Consider the following 23,504-nt stretch of genomic DNA (forward strand, 5'->3'; position numbering starts at 1 on the left):
AAAGTCAGACATGGGCACTACTTAGCCCCTGAGGTAGGAGAGCTCTGTATGAACCCTGGGTGAGCTGTCTAGGCGGGGAGTCTCAGGGAAATATTATCTCCTATGTCCTGCAGTTGCCCTCGAAGATGCCAAGGCCCATTAAATTCAGGATGAGAAAACCCAATCCTTCTTGCAAAGAAAGGGCTCTGAGGTCTGGTTAGTACCTCCTAGTCACAAACAGAAGGAAGAGGGTCCAAGCAGGAGGGTCGTGCTGTTATGGAGGTCAGCCCTCCTCTGCACAGAGCACTGGAAGGAGTTATCCCCAGAGTATATAAACTGGCACTGGCTTGGCAGAGGAAAGGGAACAAGGCACAGGCCTTTACCACAAGGAGAGGATCTGTGGAGATACCTTGCAGCCATCCTCTGAGCTGCAGCCGGCTGAGTAGCAACAGAACTATCCAAACTGTGGGCTCCTGGACCCTAGGAGATCCAAGAGGGCCACGGCACCTGTTCATCCATACTGGAGGAGACGGGCTCTTTCAGGCCATCTTGAGGGCTCTGAAGTGACGGGGACAGTGAGTCCCAGGGTGCTGGGGTGGGGAATGCTGTTGGAATCCCAGTGGCTAAGAGGAGATACAGAAGGGCAGCGACCCCTCCCAGGACACCGAGGCCATCTGATGGCTCTACAGTCAGCAACCAGTGTGAACGCTCTCAACTACAGACAAGGCCCAGTGGTCAGGTCAGAATGACAGCATCCTTTTCTCTGTCTGTCCGGCCGATACTACTTGCCCCAGCTGTAAGAAACCCAGCTTCTTGCTGTGGCCTTTGTGGGGGTACCTGTAAATGCTCGGAGAACAAAAGAGGATTGGGGTACCTGCTTTCATTATTCTCTGCCTACTTTTAATGTAGGGCCTCTCCCTGAACCTGGGGCTCATATTTTCTTGGCTAAACTGGAAGTCAGCAAGCCCCAGTGCTCCACTTCTTATCTCTTACACCCCAAGTTGGAATTAAGAGTGCTGAATGCCTGGCTTGTTACATAGGTGCCGGGATCTGAACCCTTGACCTCACGATTACATAGCAAGCACTCTTTTTTTGGGGGGGGGTTCTTTTTTTCGGAGCTGGGGACCGAACCCAGGGCCTTGCGCTTCCTAGGTAAGCGCTCTACCACTGAGCTAAATCCCCAACCCCCCATAGCAAGCACTCTTAACCACTGAGCCATCTTTCCAGCGCCCCCACCGACCTACTGGAATTGTGCTTCACCATGGAGCCTACTCTGCAGCCTCAGGCTGATGCCCACTCAGGGTGGTTTCTTCTTCCGGTGATGGCCCCCTTAATCCCTGAGGATTTGGTGGGTCCAATTCTGCAGGCTAGCCTGTCCATAGTGTGTGGCAAGCCCTGACTCTTCCATGACACCAGCAATGACCCGGTCCCACAGCAGATTCCCTCTTGGCTCCCTTGGTGAAGACAGACACTAATGCTTTGCAGTGACATGTTTGTGAAGGTCACATCTCTCTATCATTAAAGTATCTGCAAGAACACAGGCCCAGGTTTCTGCTCCTGTTTCCAGTCCTGCAAAGTGCGAATTCCTCCTCCATACCCGCATGGAGACCTGTGGAAAATGCTGCCTGGCCAGGAGGCAGATACATGATACCTGCCCTTGCTGACCATGTGTGACCCTGGAGAGGGAGGGACTCTGGGGACACAGCACTGCCTGTTCTGTTCTCAAGGCAGTCTGGGGATTCTACTCTGAAAGGGCAACGCTGTCATTGAATGTCTTTAAAGACCGTGACCACGTATGACATGCAGTTTGAGCTCAGTAGTTTATTCCGGAGACAAAGCAGTGCAAGAGGTGGCCACACTTCCCACCCCCTGAATTCAGGGTCAGGCCTGGGAAGGTGACGTACAGATATCATCAGTTCAACACTCAGATCCTGTAAACGCGGTTAGTCCTGGGGTTCTGCTTCCAAGACAGCCAATCAGCTTCTCTTTGCCCAAAGGCTGCCCCAGCACAGCCCTGAGTGGCCTTCCCAGGGCTGCTGCTGCTTCCTCTAGTGTACACCATCTTATTAGACCCAAGGACAATCCAAAGGCCTCATTCTCTGCACAGTGAGCTGATATCTTAAGACATAAGATCACCTTTGGGGGTCCTGGGCTGCTTATCTGGGGCTCCACAGGTGCCCTTTCCTGTGGGCTTTGGTGCCAGTGGGTGCTCTGCCAGCTGCTGTGGGGACAGAGTGAGCCTGAAGGAGGGGACACCTCCCTTGGAGGCTTGCCTAGCGCTCGGTGCAAGGGACTTGCTGTGAACACAGCAGGGCTGTGCTGAGCCTTGCTGTACCAGGAGCGGCTGGCACGTGTGAAATGGGTGGTTTTCTCTCACCTGAAAAGAGGGACCTGGATGAGAACACGAGGAAGCAGGTATCCTCGTGGGCAAGAACACTAGGTCAGGCCTTCAGTTCTGTTTCGGGAACCACCCTGAAGACTCATGGAATGATCTGTTCAAGGTCCCAGAGTAAATCCTGGGTCTCGGCAGCCTCCTGGCCTCCTAGCCAGATGGCCTCCTTCCTGGATCTCAGTGAGCAGTGGGGTCAGGGTGGAGAGGAGAGTGGCCTGGTGGATTCCGTGAGCCAGTGAGGACGAGCAACTTGGCTACACCCACAGGAAGCTTCTTTTCCCTTCCTATGACTCAGATCCCCCATGCAGAGCTCCCGAGGGCGGGGCCACTGCTTCCCTGGCTTTGGAAAGCAAGGGTCAGCTGCACGGGGCAAGGGTTTTAGCTTTGGAGGAGAGCACGTCTGGGAAAAGAGAAAGGGGGAGGTCTGGGTGTGGGCAGGAGTGAAGAGGAGGGACCTGGGAAAACCGTTCGTCCATCCTTCGCCTGCTCCGCTGCAACAGCCTGGCCAGATAGGGGCTTCCTTCCAGAGCGCCCAGAGCCTGGCCCACAACAGCCATGAAGACAGACAGATAGGCACACTCACACTTGCATGACGACCACACACTCCCACACACACACACGCACGCACGCACACACCCACACACGCACGCACGCGCACACCCCACCTCGCATTCAGACCTAGTGTTGAGAACACAAGCGTGTGTAAACTCAGTGAGGAGATCTGCACAGCAGGAGTTTAGGCGGCGTCCTCCCGGCTGGACCACTTGGTGTTCTGCTCTGTCTCCCCCCCTCATTCCGATCCTAACATCAGAAAATCAGGTAAAAAATTAAAACAGAGAAGCATCAGATCACCAGGGATTCTTAGTAGTGTTCCCATTTGGAGCTGCTGGCCCAGTGGGTGTGCTCCACGCTCTGCTCCGCCCCTCTGGGTCCTGGGCTCTGTGGCTACTGTGAGGAGGCCTTGGTGGCCAGAGAGGCCACACAGTGCTGCTGGAAGCTGGGTGACACGCCGGTGGTGCAGCCAAGTCTCTGGTGCGGCAGCTTGGCGGAACCACCAGCGCCCATGTTGCCCGCTTCGGCCTCAGTCTTCCAGGGTGTGTCCTGGCCCTTCATGCTGCTGCAGCAGCCAGGGCTGGCACTGCACGTCCGCTCACCAGCCAGGCTGCCTGCCGGTTCCGCCAGGAGCCTGTTGTGCCTTAGTGGGGCCACTTCCTCTGTGGCAGCTCCTCCTGTGCTCTGGCCTTGCAGGACTGTGGCAATGTGGTTCAGGAGGTCGGTAAAGAACTCACTCACTCCCTCATAGCCTGGAGATGGGAGACAAAGAAGGCACTGGGCGTGAGCCAGGGGGTGTGAGAGGAGAAAAAAGCAGACATGATGGGCTCCTGGGACCTGGGAGGCTCTTTCCCTAACCCACGGACAAAGGCAACTCAGGCTTGGCTGGAAAGGCAAGGTGGTGGGAGTCACAGGGCCTGGGGTATGTGGTCCACAGGCTGGCCCCAGACCACTGTCTGTCCCCTGAGTGTGAGAAGCCCTCAGCTCCAGCAGATAAAGACGAACTCTGTTTTGTTAGGGAGTGCCCTTGCTCACCAACTGCTGAAGCTTGGGTGAGCAGTGCCCTTTCCAAACCACGTGCTAAATGTTTGCTCTGAGCTCAAGAAGCTGCAGGGAGGTGGTAGAGGGGCCAGCTAAGGAGACTGTCCAGTCATTTCAGACATGCCTTCTCCCGCAGGTAGCTTCCTCTGCCAGTGTGTCCCATAACATCTGCCTTGTCATAGGCCCAAATCAATGGGGGCAAAATCATCATGGCTCGAAAGCCTCAAAACCCAAATAACCTTTCCTCCTTACGGTGATCGTCTTGGGAAGGTAACCACCCAACAGGACAGGAAGCACAGTCAGAGACAGCCAGGCCAAGGTGGATTCCTCATGCACTCACTCACAAACTGAGTCTGGCCTCAGACCTGGGTCCTGGCCACTGTAGCCATCTTAAACCTCAGCTTTTTTTGTCCACACAGCAACAGGAGACCAGCTCTCACAATGCAGGCTTCTGTGAACACCACAGGAATGCTGGACCTGGGCGGGTCTGAAGCAGTAGCCACAGCCCGAACCAAATCTGTTCCCTCTCACCCCGAAACACCTTCATCAGGGAGGCTACTTGCACCCCAGACTCCGAGGATCAGGGCGGAGGAGCAGACTGTCAAGGCTTCCATTTCTGGCATAAAAATTGCTGGTGAACACCTGGGGTGAGAATGCTTTCACACGCGTGCTCACACACAAGCACACACCTACCACAGATGCGAATGCCAGGACAGACCCCAGGAATAACCCAGCAGGTTTCAGATTCAGGGGGAGGAGTTGCTGACTCCCAGAAAGCTGCATCCAGGTAGATGTGAGGTGAGACGTCCTCCCACCTGCTCGGACTGATGTGCCTGGATTAAAACTGGTACCCGGCTCCCAGAATGAGCTGGGGTCGGGATGCCTGCCAACTTTCTTTGTTAGCCCCCTGGGGGAGGGCTGGCCTTCAGACACTGGCTATGACCACGGCCCATACCACAGTGTAACCAAGTGAGTACCACGAGGTTAATAAAACCCTGGCACGTGCTCCAGTGCCAATCCTACTACTGGCAAAAGCTGAGGTGGCACTTGCTGTGTGGGGACCAGGCCACTGGGCTTCCATGTGTTATTTGGCAAACTGCTCTGTGGTTTTGAGGAAGCCTGAGGCTGCCTGGGAAGCAGGGGCACCCATGTTAAAGCTAACAAAGTGGCTGGCAAGCAGTAGAACACTGCGAATGTCAATGCCACCTTCACCACTCTGTCCCCAGGATACCCACGGAGGTGAGGGAAGCCATCTCACAGGGGACTTTGAGGCTCCATGAGGCCCAGGTCACACAGCTCCTAAGTGGTAGTAGAGCTGTGATCTGACCCAGCTCCTGGTCTTGTGTACCTGGTACTCAGAGGCCCCACTGCAGGACCTGATATCCCACTAACTCGGGAAAGAGGGTGAAGGGCAAGGCAGGCACAGGTCTAAGTATGGCTCGGGGTGGGGCGGGGCATCAGGACCCAGTTGGGTTGCCTAGAAACCCAGGAGGCTGCCACCTAGCAACCACCCTGCTATAGCTCCCAGATGAGGCCTAGAGGACCAGGCAGACTACCGCAGGGAATGAAGGTAAACTTTCCAGGGTATTGCAGAGGCACCTTCTGGGGGCCTGCAGTAAACAGGCTGACTTAGGTGTCAGCCTGGGAGGTGAGAACTAGCAGAGCCGGTGCCAGCTCCACGCCTAATACCGTGCAAACCCATCCGTGTGCAGCACGGGGAAGAGCTCCCATTTGTACAGGAGCAGAAGCAGGGGCTAATGTAAGGTTGCCTGAACCGTCACAGAGTGAAGGGGTGGGCTACGATTGGAACCTGGGGTTCTAAGACAGCAAAGGTCTCAGAATCAGAGTGAAGTCTCTAGAGTGACAGGCTGCAGCCCTTTTGGGGACTGAAACCATGGATGAGGTCCTTTAGCTTCCAGCAGTACCTCTCACAGGCAGGCAGAGATCACAGCACACGGCAGGGCCAGGGGCACGCTGATCTGAAAAGCTGGGTGCTCTGATAAGACTCCCACCTATACCGATATCCACTCCCCGCTGCCCCTGGCTTCCTGAGAAGCGGCAGGACCCAGAGCCTCTATCTCTGCTGGGCCCAAAGAGGGCTGGCTCTATACCACCCTGGCTCTGTACCAAGTAACCTCCCAGATATCTCCTCCTCTCTGCCTGAGGTCCCCAGACAACAGATCCCTCAGGCCATCTCTCAGCATCAGGCTCACCAGCTTTGGCTGGGCTCAGTCTTATCAATCTAGTAGTCACAGACCCACCACATGGCCCTGTCCACCCAGCTCTTGGTTCCCATCACCAGTGGAGAAGTGTATCTCCCTCCTCCCAAGGCTTTCTCAGTGTCTTTAAGTATCCCACCTTCAATCCATTAGTGGCTGTATGTGTTCTTGGCTCACCCCACATCTTTACCTCATCTTCATTACACTCCTGACACACAGCAATCCCCTCTCTGTACACTCTAGCTCACCTCAGAGGCCCCACCACCTACACCAAGGGGGTCGGGAAACACAACGAGCTAGAATTAAACGTGCTGGTCAGACACAGTCCTCAGACATGGGATGCTCCCCTCTTGCCCAAAGAGAGAGCCAAAGCTTCCATCAGACCTCAGAGGTTCCCCTCCGACCCCATCAGGTCCCAGTTCGCCACTCCTGGTCCCCCAGCTGCTCCTCCTTGCTGAAGTTCCTTCCCTTTGCTAAATTCCCTCTGGTGTCCACACATGACAGAGGACCATCGGCTGCCCCATCCCCATCCTCTGCTTCCTCCCAATTGTGGTGTGAGCTCTGAGAGCAGGAAATGTAGCCTGTAGCAGATGTCAAGTAAACGGACAGATGGAGCTGGCGGGCTCCTTGGGGTCCCTGCTGTGAATCATGAAGGTATGGAGTGGTTCATGCTCTCTCTGGGGGTTTAACAGGATTAGGCACTGAGTACCCAGGATGCTTGGGGCTGGTGAGGTGGCTTCCTAGCCATACACATGCCCCTGAACAGCAAGGGGGAGCTAGCTATCCCTCCATATCAAGAAAATGAAGAACTTCCAGGAGCAATGACCACCACTACAGCCCCAGCTACTTGGGAGGCCGGAAGGCATGGATTGGTAATGAGCTGGGAGCTTGGGGTCAGCCTGAGGCAGGTTTACCTGGGTCTGCAGAAGTGGGGCCATGGAGACTCAAAGCTGGACTGTGCCTCTTTTTCATCTGACCCCCCGAACCCCACTTCAGGCTTCTCGGGTAGGGTCTTGTTACGTAGTCCCAGATGGCTTTAAACTCACAGCAATCCTCCTGCCTTAGCCTCCAGGGTGCTAAGATGACAGGCATGAGCCGGCAGACGTGGAAAGCTCCTACACCTCTTAACTGCAGCCACGGCATACACATCACTGGCCTTAGGGTCTCCAGGGCACGCCGCCCGCCCGCCCGTGCACATGACACCTGCTCTCCCTGCTAGCCCGACAGATCCAGGCTGGGGCTCAGTTGGAGGTAATCCCTCGGGCCCCTGGCTGAGTGGAGACTGAGGGATGTTCAGCAGAGTCCCGTTCCAAGCCAGAAGCGTCCCGAGGCTCCAGCATCGAGGGGATGTAGTGTGGGGATCTTTGTGGCAGCAGACACTGTAATGGGGGATGCTGTGGCAAGGCGTGGGCCTGGCACTCAGCCTTGAAGCTCAGGACAGTGGAAGCAGCACTTGCCCAGGAGGGTCTGGCCTTGCCAATTCATACCTCAGAAAAATATTGCCACTGGAGGAGCCTCAGTCTCCCTACCTGTGAATGATAGGGATTGATTTTTCTCCAAGTCATTTTTAGCTACTGGGTCTGGAAGGGCCAATGGAAAGGACTGAGTAGGCCAGTCAGGGCTAACGCTGATGATTGAAAGATGGGGGGAGGCATGGCACCTCCCCAGAGAGGCATCCGCCTTAGGAGCTGAGGCTGCATGGAGGTGGCACTCGGCCTAGATTCCAGCATGAGGAGTGGTTCTCCCATCCCCAGCCAAGCTGACTCGTTTCCCATCCCTTGAAGATATCAGGCAGCCCGAGGACCACCAGTGCAGGGTCACCCAGCCCCGAGGCTCACCTGGGAAGGCATTGACATCTATGACTGCGTGCTGCCCCGTCTGGTTGTTAATGATGATGTCGATTCCAAACAGTGACACTCCCAGCGCCTGCCGCAGAGCCCGGGACAGCTCCCGGATAACCTCGTCACTTGGCCGTTCGAACACGCCCTCAATCTTGTCCAGCTGTGAACACATACATACACGGGTCAGGCTTTTGTGGCTAGGGAACCATATAGGGTAGACCCCTCTCATGGAAAGCACTACCATCCTTCCAACCAGGTGGGGCTAACCCACCATGGTCCACACTGCCAGGCCCTGGAGGCGCCGGTGCATGAAGCACGTCTGAAGAGGCTGATATCAGTACATTAACAGGCAGGGGAATGGGCTCACACAGGGCCAGGGCTGGACCAGGGTAACAGAAAGGAGGAAGGATATGTTCTGTTATGGAAGAACCCATTAAGGTGGAGAGCACTGGGTCAGAACTTGAAAGCAGACATAGCAGGTAGAAATGAGTACCAGCCAGCACCCTGCCACAGGGCCACTTTGCTGGCAGCCTATAGGAGTGAGCCTGAGGACCCCCAGGAGCAGGTCTGGAGAAGAGTGCTTCTCTCTTCCCAGCTGTGGTAAACTAGGTATTGGCAAACAACATCTTGTCTCATGTGACCTGGGCTTTCCCAAAGGTGCTACCGGCTGCTGCTTCTGCCTGACTCTAAGCCTAGCTACCCATGATGCTTTCCACAGGCCTCTGCCCACCCTGCTCCCGACAGCTCGAATGGTATACGTTTTCTGCTCTCTGGGAAAGGCATGTGTCCTCACACACAGTCACAGGCCAGGGCTGACTGAGGGAGAGCAATGAAGTCCTAGGAGGGATTGTAGATGAGGACATAGATTCAACCCCAGCAGAGACTGTTCAGCTCTGTGGACTGGGCTATAGTACCTGGCCTGCACCTCCACTTGATGATCTGTGCAGTGGGAATGATAAGGCCTCCATCTTAGACTTGCTGGGAGGGACAACAAGGTAGGGACAGTAGAAGCCCGGCTTCGAGGAAAGGTAGCTCCCTAATACAAGGACGTGGACCACATCGCCTCAGGTTGAAATGTCACAGTAGGGCACACATTAGCTGCCAGTGAGTACCAAGTTCTGGGGGGAAAGGGGTAGGTTTAAACCGAAGTGGGAAATGAAACTAAGTCAAAAGCTTAAAATACACCGGGCTGGTGAGATGGTTCAGTGGGTTAAAACTCTTGTCACCTGACGGCCTGAGTTTGATCCCTGGGTCCTGCAGGGTACAAAGAGAGCACTGACTTCTGAAAAATGTCGTCCTCTGAGCTCCACACACAAAAATGAATGGATAAACTTATTTAAAAAAATTCTTAAGTGGTTAAACACAGAATACCCTAGGGTCTAGATAGATGGTCTATTAGGGGTTAGAAAAGGGTACTCAAAGAGAACCAATGGTAACTGCAGTGATCTTCCAATGGCCGAACATTCCAGATGGCCTAAATGTCCAGGGGCAGACAAACGGAAACGCTGTAGGCTATCCACACAGAGAAGTGTGGGTCGTCCATAAAAAGGACCTTAGTCCTTTGATGCTCGGGGCTGAGTGACAGGAATCCGTTGGGGAGTTAAGTGATGTAAAATGCCCAGCACAGCGGAGTCCTCGTGGATGGAGGTCACACTCGAGGTGGCCAGGGGTTTGGGGCAGGAGGAATAGGGATTGAGTGCTCATGGGAACAGGGAGGAAAATGTTTTGAAGTGGACAGAGGTGTGTCTACAGGGCACTGGGTGTGTGATTGCTGCTTCTAGATTTTTCACTTTAGGAGGTAGACAGATGGCTCAGCAGTTAGGAGGGCTGGTTATCCTTACAGAGGACTTGGCTGCCAGCATCCACATGCGATCTGATGCCCTCTTCTGACCTCTACAGGCACAGCACACATGGAGTGTACATACATTCGGGCCAAACATTCATATGCATACAAAGAAAATAACTGAATCTTTAAATAAAAAGATTTAAAATAGCTAATTTTTGAACGTGCATTTTTATATCACTTTTAAAAGGACAGAAAATGCTGGGTGTGGCATTTGGGGCGGGAGCATCTCTGTGAGCTTCTGGCCAACCTGCTTTACATAGAGAGTTCTAGGCCAGCCAGGGTTACAAAGTGAGACCGTACCTCAAAACAAGACAACTGCACAATTTGACACAAGCTAGAGTCATTGGAGAGGAGGGAGGCTCCATTAAGCAAGCGCCTCCTAAGAGTGGGCTGTGGGCAAGCCTGTAGGGTATTGATTAGTGATTAATGGGGAAGGGTCCAGCCCACTGGGGGTGGTGCCACTTCCAGGGTGACAGTTCTGGGTTTTATAAGAAAGCAGGCTGAAGAAGCCATGGGGAGCAAGGCGGGAAGCAGCACCCTCCACAGCCTCTGCATCAGCTCCTGCCTCTAGGTTCCTGTCCTGACTTAATGAGCTGTGATGTGGAAGCACGAACCACACAAACCCTTTCCTCCCGGAGTCACTTTGGTCACGGTGCCTCATCATAACAATAGCAACCCCAACCAGGACAACAACCAAATAAAAAAGCCCTGGTCAGTAATGAAAAAGACCCTAAAATAGGCATGTGCCAAGCAGGGACAGACACATGGGACCACCTATGCCCTGCTGTTCAGGTTGTCCCCACTGCTCTGAGAACAGCAGGGTCCCCCCATTTGAAAGCCTGGTATCCAGTGCCTGACCTAGTATTTCCTGGGTGGAGGTTTTGGGGGGACAGCCACCATCTGGCTACAGTGGGCACTCAGCCCTGCCTGAGCTTCCTGGTCACTTGGGTCAGAGTCCCAAACCAAATCAGAGACCAGCCCTGGTCTTCCTGTATCCACTCTGTGGCCCTGATGTGTCATGTGGCCCTCCCGGACCCTGTTTTTCCACCCCAGGGAATAGGCTAATAAAAGGACCTAGGCCACGAGGCTCGGGCATGGACTGATGGCTGAGCGGATATCTGAGGCTCATGGCGCAGTGCCTGGGAGTGAGGCAGTGTGGGTGGGCCATGGCCTGTTGCAGAGCCCCATGACACACTGTTTATAAAAGCACCTTCTTGGCTTAGCTAGAGAATCTCAGAAATCCTTCTGAAGCCATTTGATTATCCAGCACCAAACAGCCGGCCTAGGACTACACAAAGGCATAGAGATGGCCTTGTGGACCCAAGCGGATCGAGCTGTGAGGTTCTGGGAAAGGAGGAAGGGGAGAGTGGAGCTGGTGCTCCTGTCGGTTGACCCAGTGACCCTCAACCTCTATCGCAGCTGACACTAAGGGCGATACAGGTGTAGAGGTCGGACACAGGCATTCCTAGTGACTCATGAGAGATGAAGAAACTGAGGGTCAGGTCGGTGACGTGACTCAGGTCAGACCACGGGCAGTCCCAAGAGAACTCTGCTTCTTCACTGGGGACAGATCATAGGACTGGGTGTTTGTGACTCTGTGTGTCTGTCTGTCTATCTTTGGGTGTGCCACTGAGATACCCACTGGGTGCGTACGCTTAACAAGCCCTTGTACTGACTCTAAATGTCGAAAGGTGTTCATGGTCTAAAAGCTCAGGGAGAAGCGAGGCCCATTTTCACCATTCTTTTTTTTTTTTTTTTTTTTTTTTTTTCAGAGCTGGGGACCAACCCAGGGCCTTGCAGGTTGCTAGGCAAGCGCTCTACCACTGAGCTAAATCCCCAACCCCTGAGGCCCATTTTTAAAGGCGATGCCCTATGCATCACACTCTTTGGGGCAGGATGGGGACGAGTGGGGTGTGCTCTGACCACTGGTCCCTGGGAATAGAATCGACTTTCTGCTCAGCTAGAAGGCATCCTGGAGGGCAATGTCCCCGGGGAAAAGGCTGTGCTTGCCCTTCTGCATCACAAGATGTCAGCTCTGAAGGGTTCAGTATAGTGAGTGGAAATCTGGGGTACTCAAAGGTCTCAGGTGTGGGGAGGGACCCCGTGGTGTAGTAGACTCTTCCCCTCTTCAGAAGAAGTAGGCCAATAGGCAACGATCCAAGGAGACTTCTCGGTCCTTAAAGCATCCCTCTGGTACTGGCTAATAACATTCCTGGTGGCCAGCTGCCCTATCCTATACAAGAACATCAAGGACAGCTTCTCAGGAAGCCTGTGGAAGGCCAACTCCCTTCTGCCACCACGATGAGCAGGAGTGTCAGTGGCCTCATGGGAGGCGGCAGGATGCCAGTGCTTCTGACGTAGAGAAGACAGCATTCCTACATACAAGGCACTGCTAATATTTCTCAGTGTGCACAGCTCTGTGAGAGTCTGCTTGAGATGTGCTGGTCTGGGCAGATGAGCTGGCTCGTGACAGTCTTGAGAGCTGAGTTCCTTCCACAGAACATACAACTCCACAAAGTGGTCCTCTGACTTGCACGCATGCGCGCGCGTACACACACACACACACACACACACACACACACACACACACACACACACACACGCATGTGTACACAAACACACAGTAATAATAAAAAGTTAAAACAAGCCCGATGGTCCGAGGCTTCCCTACTTGTTCTAGGGGGACAATGACATTAGTCAATATCCCAAGGGATAGCACTATCTTTCCAGGTCCCTGTCAAAGCCACACTTTACTTCTTGTCTCACAGTTGCAAATTCAAAGGAAACACAAACAAGGAACCAGCCAAGCTAATGGTGCGTGCCTTTAATCACAGCGCTCAGGAGGCAGAGGCAGGTGGATCTGTGACTTTGAGGCCAGCCAGAGCCATACAAGAAAAGGAACTGCTGGCCTGCTGAGGTCAGAGGTCAGGCACGAGGCCAGGCCCTGGATCCAGGTTAGGTACAGACCTGTGTCAGCTTCTGACATTGAGTACAACCAGGAGAGGAAGAAGGATCCACTCGGAGCTCCCAGAACGCCTGACTCCCCCATGGAGTGCAGGAAGCCAGACTTCTGTGGGGAACAGAAGGCTGTAGCCCAAGGCACTTTCTGTCACTATCAAGGGAGGGAATGTCTAGAAGACCCAGCTTTGCAATCAGAGAGGTGAGGATAATCCCTGCTTGCCATTGTATGAACTCGGTTGGTGACGTCCCCAAGCTGGTTACCCTTTCTGTATGCCGCTGTGAGGCTGCCAAGCACCCCCGCTAAGCCTGACACACCGATGTTCCAGCCATGATGGCAGGAGGGAGGCTGCTCCAGGAGCAAGCAGACCTTACCAGGTCCTCAATGCTCCCTTTCCAGACAGGTACACAACTGTGATGCCCACTGATAGATGATCGTGCGGCCCTCCATGTGGGCACGGGATCGTTTTGCTAACCTTGGCCTGCTAGACAGCTCATCTGGGGGCCCCTTCACAGGCCGCCATGGATGGAAGACATACCTCAGTGAGGACTGATGAAGACTCCGGCTTTGACACATTGTGGCTGTTGAAGAAGATGGATTCACGATCTGAAAAAACAGAAGTCACAGGGTCAGTCAGACCAGAAGACAGCAGTGCCAACACCAGGGGGCAGCACCACACCAGTCACGCTCTGGGTGGCCTCAGGCTCAGCCCTGGGTTCTTGGGAGCTAGGCCCTTACAGCTGCATGGCATAGAGATGTACACCCATCAGGACCCCACAATTTGTCCTTCCACATAAAAACGAACGATTTACTGGGACACCCTCACTACCATCTTACAGCACCGTATATGGGTTTCCTTAGCGCCTAAGGCTGGGCAGTCCATAATTTGTATAGGAGGCTGGGGTCTGGAGTGTCCTGAGAGAAGTAGTCTACCAAAAACCATTTGGTCCAGGTACCCCCAGTCAGGGGGCCACTCATATGTGAGCTTAACAGACAAAAGGTTCCCAACTACTTAATAGGAACCCAGGCAAGGCTTCCATAGGCTTACCCTGGAAAGCCTTGTAACGTCCCAGTCTCCTCCACACCACATGTCTGATCTGCTGCCGCCCACAATCCCTCAGCCCCACTGGACACCAGAGAGGAAGCTCAGTCCCAGGAATGTGATGGTGCGTTCATTTATTCCCCCCTGCACAAATGTCCTTGAGGTGTAAGCCATGATTGCTCCGGGAAGATGTAAGCTTGGCTGCACAGTTTGCAACGTTCTCGAGCACTTGGACACGTTAGGGCAAGAATCACAAACCACAAGCCTAGGGGTTGAGTTCTGGCCATTAACCCCTCATAGCCCCACTCCCACCAAGAATAGCACAGGGTCAATCTGGGATGGAAGCCCCCCCAACCCCCCCAAAGGGATCCTGACAACCCTTGCTCAAGTTCTTGCAAATGAGGTGTCATGGACCCCACCCTGCAGGACATGGAGATCATCCCTGGGACCCAGGCCCCCAAGCACTAGGGCAGGTTGAAACCGGCTGAGGGCATGTGTGCCAGGGCTCAGGTGCCTGTTGTGGCTGCTTTGACCCCCAGCAGCTCCACTCTACGGCGCCACAAAAATCATGCACAAGGAAGTGATTCAGGCAGAGCCAAGCAGGCAGGCGCTGAAGTACCTGGCATCCTTCCCGCTAGCGGGGCACAGAGGCCCCTGGCCACCCCGGTGTGCCCGACAGTCCTCCCGCTGCTCCGACCAGAGCCAGTCCAGACAGGGGGCATGAGAGATGGTCCTGGGGAGGAGCCTGGGAAAAATAAACACCCTGCGGGACTTGTGTCAAGCACGCCCACTGGTCCCTACTCTCGGGCACTAGTGAACCTTCAGGAGTGGCAGGCAGAGCCTGACAGGCCAGAGGCCAGAACAGGGCTTTCAATTAGGACGGCTCTCTGGCCTTCTATAGGTATTGTTGACCTCCTTCTCCTGGAGCCTCCTGAACTCGGGGTACCTCCCACCCAAGTCTCTATAGGTTCCCAAGAGCAAAGGCTAAAAGAGCAGAGCAGGCCTGTGGTGTGTGGACAGCCCACCAGGAGCAGGTAGGCACAGTAATGCTCAAGGAGGCTGGGGAGCCTGTAGGAGCCTGCAAGAAGTGCACAGAGGCACTGCTAGGGCTGGTGCTAGGAAGAGACAGCACCAGAGACTTGTGATGTCTGTTTCACTGGACAGATCATGTCCCTAACTGCTTCATAGGGACAGATCAAATGTACAGATAGCTCCAAGGGGAAAATGCCCTCTACTCTGACTGCCACACTGCTGGCTGGGGCACTCTGGTCTGAGGACCACTAAGCAAGAGCTGTACCTGGCTAAGCAACCTCTGCACAACTGAGACGCAGGGAGTGAGAAGCTTCCAGCCGTGCTTGTCATCAAGAGACTGAGGGGACATTAGAGGTGTCTAGGCCCAGCCAAGAGTCCTGGTGCCTGGTGCCTTAGGAAGCTGGTTCTGTTAACAGACAGGTGGCGCCTGGGCCTTGCTCTTGCTCTCTACCCTTAGCAGCAAGGTTCTTGTTTCCAGGAGCACTGATAATTCGAGTCCAACCATTGACTGCTCCTGGATTAGTCTCCCAAACGCTAGCATGGGGGCCACCTCCAACTTCCAGTAAGAGTGGGAGGCCAAGGTGATGGTCACCAGGTGGTTTTGCTCTCAGGGAGAAAACGGATTCAGAGGGAGGGTAAATGACCAGACCGGCTCAGACATTTCAACAATGTAGGCTATGACCCTGCTGTTTCAGCCTTTACATCTGGTCTTGTGTCTTTCCCCATGGTGTATGCCACCATCCTGTCACTGAACGCTGACTCTGCAGAGGTGCCTGTCCTGCTTAGCCCTTCTCACAGGGCTCTCCCTCACCGCTCGACCTGGTGTCCTAGCACTTGCCTGTGCTAGCACTAGCAGCTCTCATCTCCAATAAAACTGGTCCTCCAGTTATGTCTCCCCTGTGTGTAATTCCTCACAGGAACACACACTGCTAATGAACCTGCCTGGCGGGCTCCTGGCTGGCCCTCTAGCATGCCACCCAGGGTGAATCTATGGCAAGTACAATAAAAGCAGCATCCTATGACTTAAGGCTTCCTGGAATCAGCTCAATAAACCACAGACTGTAAGCCAGGTTACCTGCATCTGCAGTCTTCTTGGAGAGCACAGCCCCACCCACTCATTTGCATACCACAGTCACCCTGCAGTAGCATCGAAGGACGGGGACAACCCTGGAGATGCTTATTATCCGTTCAAATAAATAAGAGGCACCATACTTTTACGTACCCTTAGGACCTGGAGGGAGAGGGGACTTTGTGTAGTGTCCTTACACAAAGCTGGGAGCCCAAGACAATGTGGCTTCAGGGTCAGGGTACAGGATGAAAGAGGAACAGGAAGAAGATGCTGAGGGCCACCTAGAACTGTGGCTCTCAACCTTCCTAACGCTGCGGCCATTTAATCTAATTCCTCGTGTCGTGACGACCTCAACCATAAAATTATTTTCGTTGCTACTTCATGACTGTAACTTCAATACTGTTATGAATCATAATTTAAATATCTGATACGTAAGATGACTGATATATAATCTCCAGGTTGAGAACCTAGAGTGTGAACCAGGGGCAGAGGACACGGGCACATTCCCTAGTGGCTGGCACAAACCAACACTGCCCCTCTTAGTAAACTCCTTGGGTACCTGTGAGGTACCATGGGCTAAGTAAGTCACACATTTGACTTTGGACCTTGACACGGTTAAGTACAGACATGCACGTGAGAATCAGAGGAAAACACTAGCTGTGGAGGGAAAGGGCCTTTGTCTATCTATATAGCCCATGTCCAGAACAACCCCAAGCCAGGAGACCTATCTTCCAAGGTGCACGTGGGAAGCTGAGGGCCCTGCCACACTGAGTGGTGGGGGCTGCAAGGTTGAGAGGGCTCTGGAAAGTATCCTCAAAGCCCCCTTTCCATCAAGTCAGGGGAAAGGGCTGTCGAAGCCTGCCGTCTTCTCGGTCAGGCTAAGAACGTGCAGGCCAAAGCTGGAACGGTGCCACTGCTGGATCAGACAGGCCCCCTCAAAGTCACTCTGATCCCCAGCCCACCTCGGAATTTCATGCCTCAGGGTACTTTGTGGCCTAGAAACAGTCACAAGAGAAGACACTCTGACCGGTTCTTGCTTTTATCATTCCCAGCGCCAAGGAGGAAACTGGCCTAGTGCTTTACAACCAGGAAGAAAGAGGAGGAAGCAGTGGACAAACGCACTTTTGTGGGAAAAGAAAAGAGATCAGATGCCACATTTCAGTCAGAGATGAGCTGATCTGGGTAAGAAAGGAAAGGGTGTGTCATAAGCAAGACACCATTCTCTGTGAGAGGGAGAGGGAGAGGGAGAGGGAGAGGGAGAGAGAGAGAGTGTGTGTGTGTGAGAGTGTGTGTGTGTGTGTGTGTGTGTGTGTGTGTGTGTGTGTGTGTGTGTGTTTTGCTGGGGATGGAACCTGGACCCCTCTCCTGAAATATTCTCTTTTAAGCAATATTTTACTGCTAGGCGCCTCCACCTAATTTAACTGAATATGCTTCTCATAGGTTCAATGAGTGTATTCTTAAAACTGGGTAAATAAATGTTTTCGTAAAGACCTCAATCTCCTGTGTCCCATAGCCTGTAAGAACACCTCTTGGTGGTATGTGTGACACACCTGTCTAACGCTGCCCTTGCTGCATGGTCTCAGTGGGCAAGTGCTGGTGTCTGTCTGCATCAGGATGGGACTGTCCCAAACCACCTGGTGTCAGCAAGGGAGGAGGGTTCAGAGTGGACAGCGGGAGAGGCTGTAACAAGCCCTAAAGGGATGATGGCAGGAACTCTGGGCAACAGAGCCTCCTGGGGCCTTGAGGAAGGCTGGCTTGCTCAGCTGGAAGCCGGCAATGCTTAGGATAGCTTTTTCCTCTCAGGCAGAAACAAGCCTCACTGGGGAGTCCGGTATCCAAGAAGCCAGCCGTGACCCACAAACTTCTAGAACCTGCCTAAGAGGGGCCTTCAGGACGGCTGGAACATTCTTTTGAGCAGCTCCAGGGTCGGCACATCTTTAACTGGCCCCAAACAGCTGGTGACCAGTGTGGATGGAGTTGTGTGCATGAGATGGGGGAGGGGAGCCCTTCCACGGAGTTTGAGGCTGATCTCTAGAGGGCCTTCTCTAAGACCCTCAGGGACAGTGAGTCATGCAAACACCTCTACCACGTGACATCTGAGGGACGCCAGGGCCCTGCCCATTGTTTCAGGGGACATTCACTGTGGCATGGCAGGGGTGATTATACCCACTGGGACTTGCCTGAGGTCCTCCCCAGGGATTTTGTGACTACGTAGCTGTAGCTACTGTCTGCTACAGAAGCGCTGACGCGCCTAGACAGCTGCGGAAGCTACAGGTGATTCATTCTCGGGGTCCACTTTTATGCTAGGCAAGGGTGGCATGCAATGCGGTCAGCATTCACCTCCCTCCCTCACTTCCCACACCCGGCTGGCCACACCCACTCTGGCGTACTCCTGGGTACCATCGCTGGGTGGGTCAAGGGACCTTCCTGGATATAGGAAGCTTCTAGGAATTTCCTGGAGTTGGCAGCGGCTCTGAGGGATGGAGCCCCACAGTACCTAGGGCACAGGGTCTCTCGATGGCTCGTCGGGACCTTGTTAAAACCTATCTACTATATACGGTACACTCTTTCAACTCGGGTCATCTCTCCCTAACCCGGAAATAACAAGGACTAGCAGGAGACAGACACTGGGTCTCCATCTCAGCTCTGCCCCAGGGTTTGGCTCAGACAATATGAGGGGCAGTGGATTACCTGAGGTGCCCGCTGAGAAGTTCTTGAGTGAGGGTCTCTGGACCACTGTGTAGGACTCGCCCACCACAAACACCTTGTACAGCACAGCATTGTGGTTGATGAAATTCTGGACCACACAGGGAGGTTGGATGGCACTCAGGCCCTCTTGGTTAAACACAATGGCCATCTGGGGAAACAAAGACCAAAGGCTACGTCAGAGTCAACTTCCAGTGTCTAACACTGTGGTTTGTCACCTTCCTGGGCAACCCCACCATGACCTCTCCCTGGTCCTGTGGTAAAGAGCTGGTGCCCAAGATGGATGGGGGTAAGCATCCTTCAAGGAAGATGTGAAGGGCTCCTCCACACAGGGCCCTCTCTCCAGGTCTGGAGAGGCTGCTCTCCAGACAGCCCCCTCTAATACCCTCAGGGACAATGAAGTCACTCGTTAAGGACCCACAGCGTTTCAAGGCAGAGCAAGAGGGCAGTGTGCAGGAACACATGTGGACTTAGTAGCCTGTGCTGTTTGAGTTGGGAAGCCTTGAATCCACGGGGTCTACGACGTTAAGCTGAGCAGACTGTGAACTCCAGAGCTCCTGAGAACATTAGTCACTGTAATTCTGGGGAACAGGGATCCCTAGGTTGGGTGCTACTCGTTGCCTATAACACCTGGAGGATCTTCCACAAAGACCCAAAAGGGAGAAGGCAGGAAGCAGACGCTACCGGCCTAAGTAGGAGGAACAAGCAGTAGGACCCAGGTGCCATCCTCACAGTGCCTGAGATGGGCACACTGCCACACCTTTACAGATAAAGAAACTGAGGCCCCATATGCTTCAGTGACAGTCTGCAGGAGAGTGAGAGGCTGGGTTGAAACTGGCTCTGCCTGGCACCCGGACATGACACGCCCTATCACACAGTCACATGACACTCAGCCAACTGGAATACAACTTTGTCCTAGCCTCAAGCTCCTCTAGGGACCAACATGCTGAAGGAGGCTCTGAGGGGGGCTGAGTGTGGTGGGGAGGACAACTATGATCTCTTCCACTCCATCACAAGCCGGGCCCTGAGGATGATGGGACAGGGGGGGGGGGTGGGGGTGGGGGGTGGGGGTGGGGGAGTCGCCTTAGCTTACCTGAAGTAGTGGCTTGAGCTAAGCCATCCATTACATCATAGCCAGGAGAGAGCCCAGGCACATTCTGGGGCCACTAAGCAGGGTTAATGGGCCTGGAAAAGACTGGCCACCTGACCAACTGTCCGCCTCCTGTCAGCCATCATAGAACTACCTCGTGCCTGAAGCCCAGCCAGCCAGGACAGAAGGCAAAATCCAAGCCATGTGGAAACACCAGTGTGTGCTGAGATGGGAGTGAGGGGTCAAGAGATGTCCTCTCAATCTTCTTACAAGAACGGAGCAACAGTGTGGGAAGCAGCTGAGAACACAGGTGCTGCAGACCTGACAGACTGAAGTCTCCAGTGCTAGGACACACCACCCAGCACAGACCAGCTAAGTCCCACTCTTGTTGCTATAAGCATTGTTTACTCTCAAGTGTAGGTAGATGGGGCTATGGTAAGTTATGGGTTCTGTAGCTTCTGTAAGTGGGGGGGAGGGAGGGAGGGAGGGAGGGAGGGAGGACTGACTGCTCTGAGGAGCTCATGTGTGTGCACTGGGTTCCAGGTCCATAGAAGCAAGGATCCCCAGGCTGGGATAAACCTGAGGACCCTGTGAGAAGCCCCCTCTTTGCAGCTTCATTTCCACCCTCGCTGCACTCGATGTCACTGGATACCCCTGAAAGACAGGAGGCACTGGGCCCCCGCCCTGCCCAATCCACAGGAGATATTCTCTAAAGCGACAAACTTCCTGCCTCCATCCTCCTGACCCCCACATGCAATGGGTCTTCATGGCCCAAGGATGAGGTGCACACTGCTGGCTGGGGACCGGAAGAGCACCTGTACTGGGGTAGCAACAGAGGACATGCATGTGCGTGTAGTGAGTGGGTGCGTGCATCTACACGTACCTGGGAGCCAGATGGCGTCCCTGGAAGGGAGGGGGGGGTGACAACCTGGCCTAGGGTTGTCTGTCAGTGACTCAACACTGCCCCAGTCTGAATCCATAAATCCCACCATTGGAGCGGCTGTTCCTACAATAGTGACTCTAACGATCACCATGAGCCGGGCTCCGTGGAAAGCTACACGGCAATTCCCTCGCCCCACAACTGTCAAACCCCCAATTATAAAATGAGGCCAGATGCTCAGAGAGGCACAGTAACTGCCTGGAGGTGCACACAGGCAACGCATAGCATCCGCAGTAGTGCTAGCTGTGTGCTATCCCGAGGCTGGGTTCCCCTATGCCACAGAGGAGCCATTTGGCGGTGACAGGGAACAGCGCTGTGGCTGCCTGCTGCTTCCTGCCTGGCTTACTCATGAAATCACCTCGGGGTGTTACTGCAGCTGGGAACCCAAGCAGCCAGAATACCCCACATGGCTCCTGACATTAGCAGACAGCTGTCCTTGCAGCTGATGACTTCCCATGGCAGGGCCACCCCCTGGCACTGCCTGTCCCCTGGTGTTCTCACACTGTTTATAGACATTTCCCCGTAAACATCTGCCAGGAGATGAGAATGACCCAGATCTGGAAAGAGTCATGGCGTCTGGGCTTCCGTTTTTAGTCTTCTCTCGGGGAGCACTTCCACCAGTAGGGTTATCCAGGCGGGCTTTCCCCACAGGGCTGCTTAGCTCACCCTTGAGAATGTGGGGCCTTGCTAAGAACGCTACAGGAATCCAAGGGTCCTCTACATAGCCACTAAGTCCTTACATGCTTACTGTCCCCATGTCCCAAAGCATTGTCTCTCCAGACACTCTACTGGCACTGGGGCAAGCCTCCTTGACACTAAGGCACGGGAGGGGGGGGGCACACATGCAAAAGGAAGGGCCTCAGGAGGGGTTGGCTCTCTCCTCAAATCTCCTCTGGACCAGCAAGACTGAGACATTCCTCTCAAAAGCCTCTTTGGGAGTCCAGCCAGCACCTCTCACTGATGAACCCGAGGCCAGAAAACCAAGGTCAAGTCTGGTGTGATGGCGCTGCTACAAACTGCATATGTGTGTTTACCAAACACATACATGGAGCTCTTACCCCAGTGGGATGGCATCTGTAGGTGCAAGGCTAGGATGAGGTCTCAAGGATGGGTCTCTCTTGAGAGCCCCCGTGAGAGCGCACTATCTCCTCTCAGACATACAGAGCCAGATGTGGAGATGCACCAACAGGGTGGCCCACGGTATGCTCTTACCAGAAGCGTCTTGTGGCCCTCTGAGCTGCTAGATGCTATGTGTGCCCAGCAGGCAGCTAGCATAGCATCCTGGGCAGACTGAGCAAGAAGGCAGCCTTAAGAATAGGGACAGGAAGTGGAGTGACATAGGAGACAGCCCAAGGTGTTGCTCCTCAGCGGGACAGTGAGCAGCAGCAGGTATGACTCAAGCGACAGAACTTAGCAGGGGCCAGAGAGAGCAATGGGAGAACAGAGGGATGATGTGCAGATAGGTAAGTCTTCCACTCACCTCATGAGAGTTGGTGCCATGAGCCACTCTGGTTTTGCAAACTATGTGGGAGAGAGAGAAACAGAGAGGGGTTAGTGGGCCTGGTAAGTATATGGCCGACAAGAAGGACTGGGACCCTCTGGACAGGAACCACCCCATCTAAGTATAGATCCTGATATCGGGTTAGACCAGGGGCTTTCAGGGCTGTGAGGAACTCTCAAAACGGCACAAAGGGCTGTCGGGGGCTAAGAAGACAGCTGCTGGTGTTGAGTCCTGTCTGTCCCCAGAGCGGCACAGACAGACGCCTCCAGGCCAGGCCCTACAAGGACCCTCTCAAGGTATGGGTGGAGGTGGGACCCAGGGCTATACACACTTCTTGGCATCAACTTGGCCTTCAACTGCTTCAAGCAAGCTCAAATCTACAGGGACCCGTAAAGACTACCTCCCCCCACAGCAGTGATGTCACCCTGGAGTCCACAGTGTACATACTGAAGGGGAAGGCCAGGCCGTTCTGCTCCAGCAGCCTCATGGTGTCATCCCCACACAGGCTCGTGAGCTCCATGAAGGGTGGTGAGCAGATCCTGTCATCTAGGGCAGAGGAAGTTGGGTCAGCACACTGGCCAGAGCCACCCTCTCTCTACACCTACCCCCACAGCCCTGTGTGCACGTGTATGTACAACAAGCCCAGCACCGTTGTTCACATTTTCCATGACCGTTTCCGTCAATATGAAATTCCTGCTGTTTTGGTTGTGAGCCTAGCCTTTAACGGCTGAACCATCTCTCCAGCCCCCTGTCAGCATAAAATTCTCAGATGCTAACTGGAAAATGTGAGGTGCACAGTTTTACGGCTATAATTACCAAATTCTTAGTCTTTGAGTCTATGTTTACACACGGAGAGCTATCTAATAGGATGCCGCTCTGTACACTGAAAATTAACCCAATACACTGCTGTCACGTCCTTAACTCAGTACCCTGCACCCCTACCCTGCCCCCAGTCTGTATCTTGGCTTTATGACAATCATAGACAATGTCATGTGGTTAGATCTGAGCACAGGTTACACCGTGCTATGGCACCCCACACGTCCCCAGTAGTCTGCAAAGTCACCCTCTAATCCCTCCCAGAGGCATGGGGTTCCCGCCTCAGCCTCCTCATCTCTGAGCCCTCCCTCTCCATGACGAGCTCCAGGCCTGCTACACCCACTGGTTTCAGAAGGGATGACTGTTTCCTCTGGTGCTGGATTCTTTCTTTTTAAAAATATTGCATAGCTGAGTGTGGTGTGGCCTGCTTTTAGACCCAGCACTTGGGAGGCAGAGGCAGGCAGATCTCTCTGAGTTTG

General features: G+C 54.0%; 1 protein-coding gene across 4 annotated transcripts in view; it reads right to left on the reverse strand.

Moving 5' to 3' along the window:
• Positions 1-1,775: 1,775 nt before the first annotated feature.
• The window catches only part of Itpk1 (inositol-tetrakisphosphate 1-kinase), a 132,362-nt gene continuing 110,633 nt past the window's right edge, over positions 1,776-23,504 (reverse strand). For 3 of the 4 annotated variants that reach the window (XM_032908277.1, XM_032908278.1, XM_032908279.1), the window contains 7 exons: positions 22,657-22,755; positions 22,189-22,229; positions 18,664-18,829; positions 14,491-14,616; positions 13,368-13,435; positions 8,022-8,184; positions 1,776-3,675 (listed from right to left, as the gene is read on the reverse strand). In XM_032908277.1, coding sequence (XP_032764168.1) covers positions 3,317-3,675; positions 8,022-8,184; positions 13,368-13,435; positions 14,491-14,616; positions 18,664-18,829; positions 22,189-22,229; positions 22,657-22,755 — 1,022 coding nt within the window. In that variant the 3' untranslated portion in view covers positions 1,776-3,316. The remainder of the gene's footprint in view (positions 3,676-8,021; positions 8,185-13,367; positions 13,436-14,490; positions 14,617-18,663; positions 18,830-22,188; positions 22,230-22,656; positions 22,756-23,504) is intronic. The other variant, XM_032908280.1, reaches the window with a different exon arrangement.

This window comes from Rattus rattus, chromosome 7 (assembly GCF_011064425.1).
Source record: "Rattus rattus isolate New Zealand chromosome 7, Rrattus_CSIRO_v1, whole genome shotgun sequence".
NCBI classification, from domain to species: domain Eukaryota; kingdom Metazoa; phylum Chordata; class Mammalia; order Rodentia; family Muridae; genus Rattus; species Rattus rattus.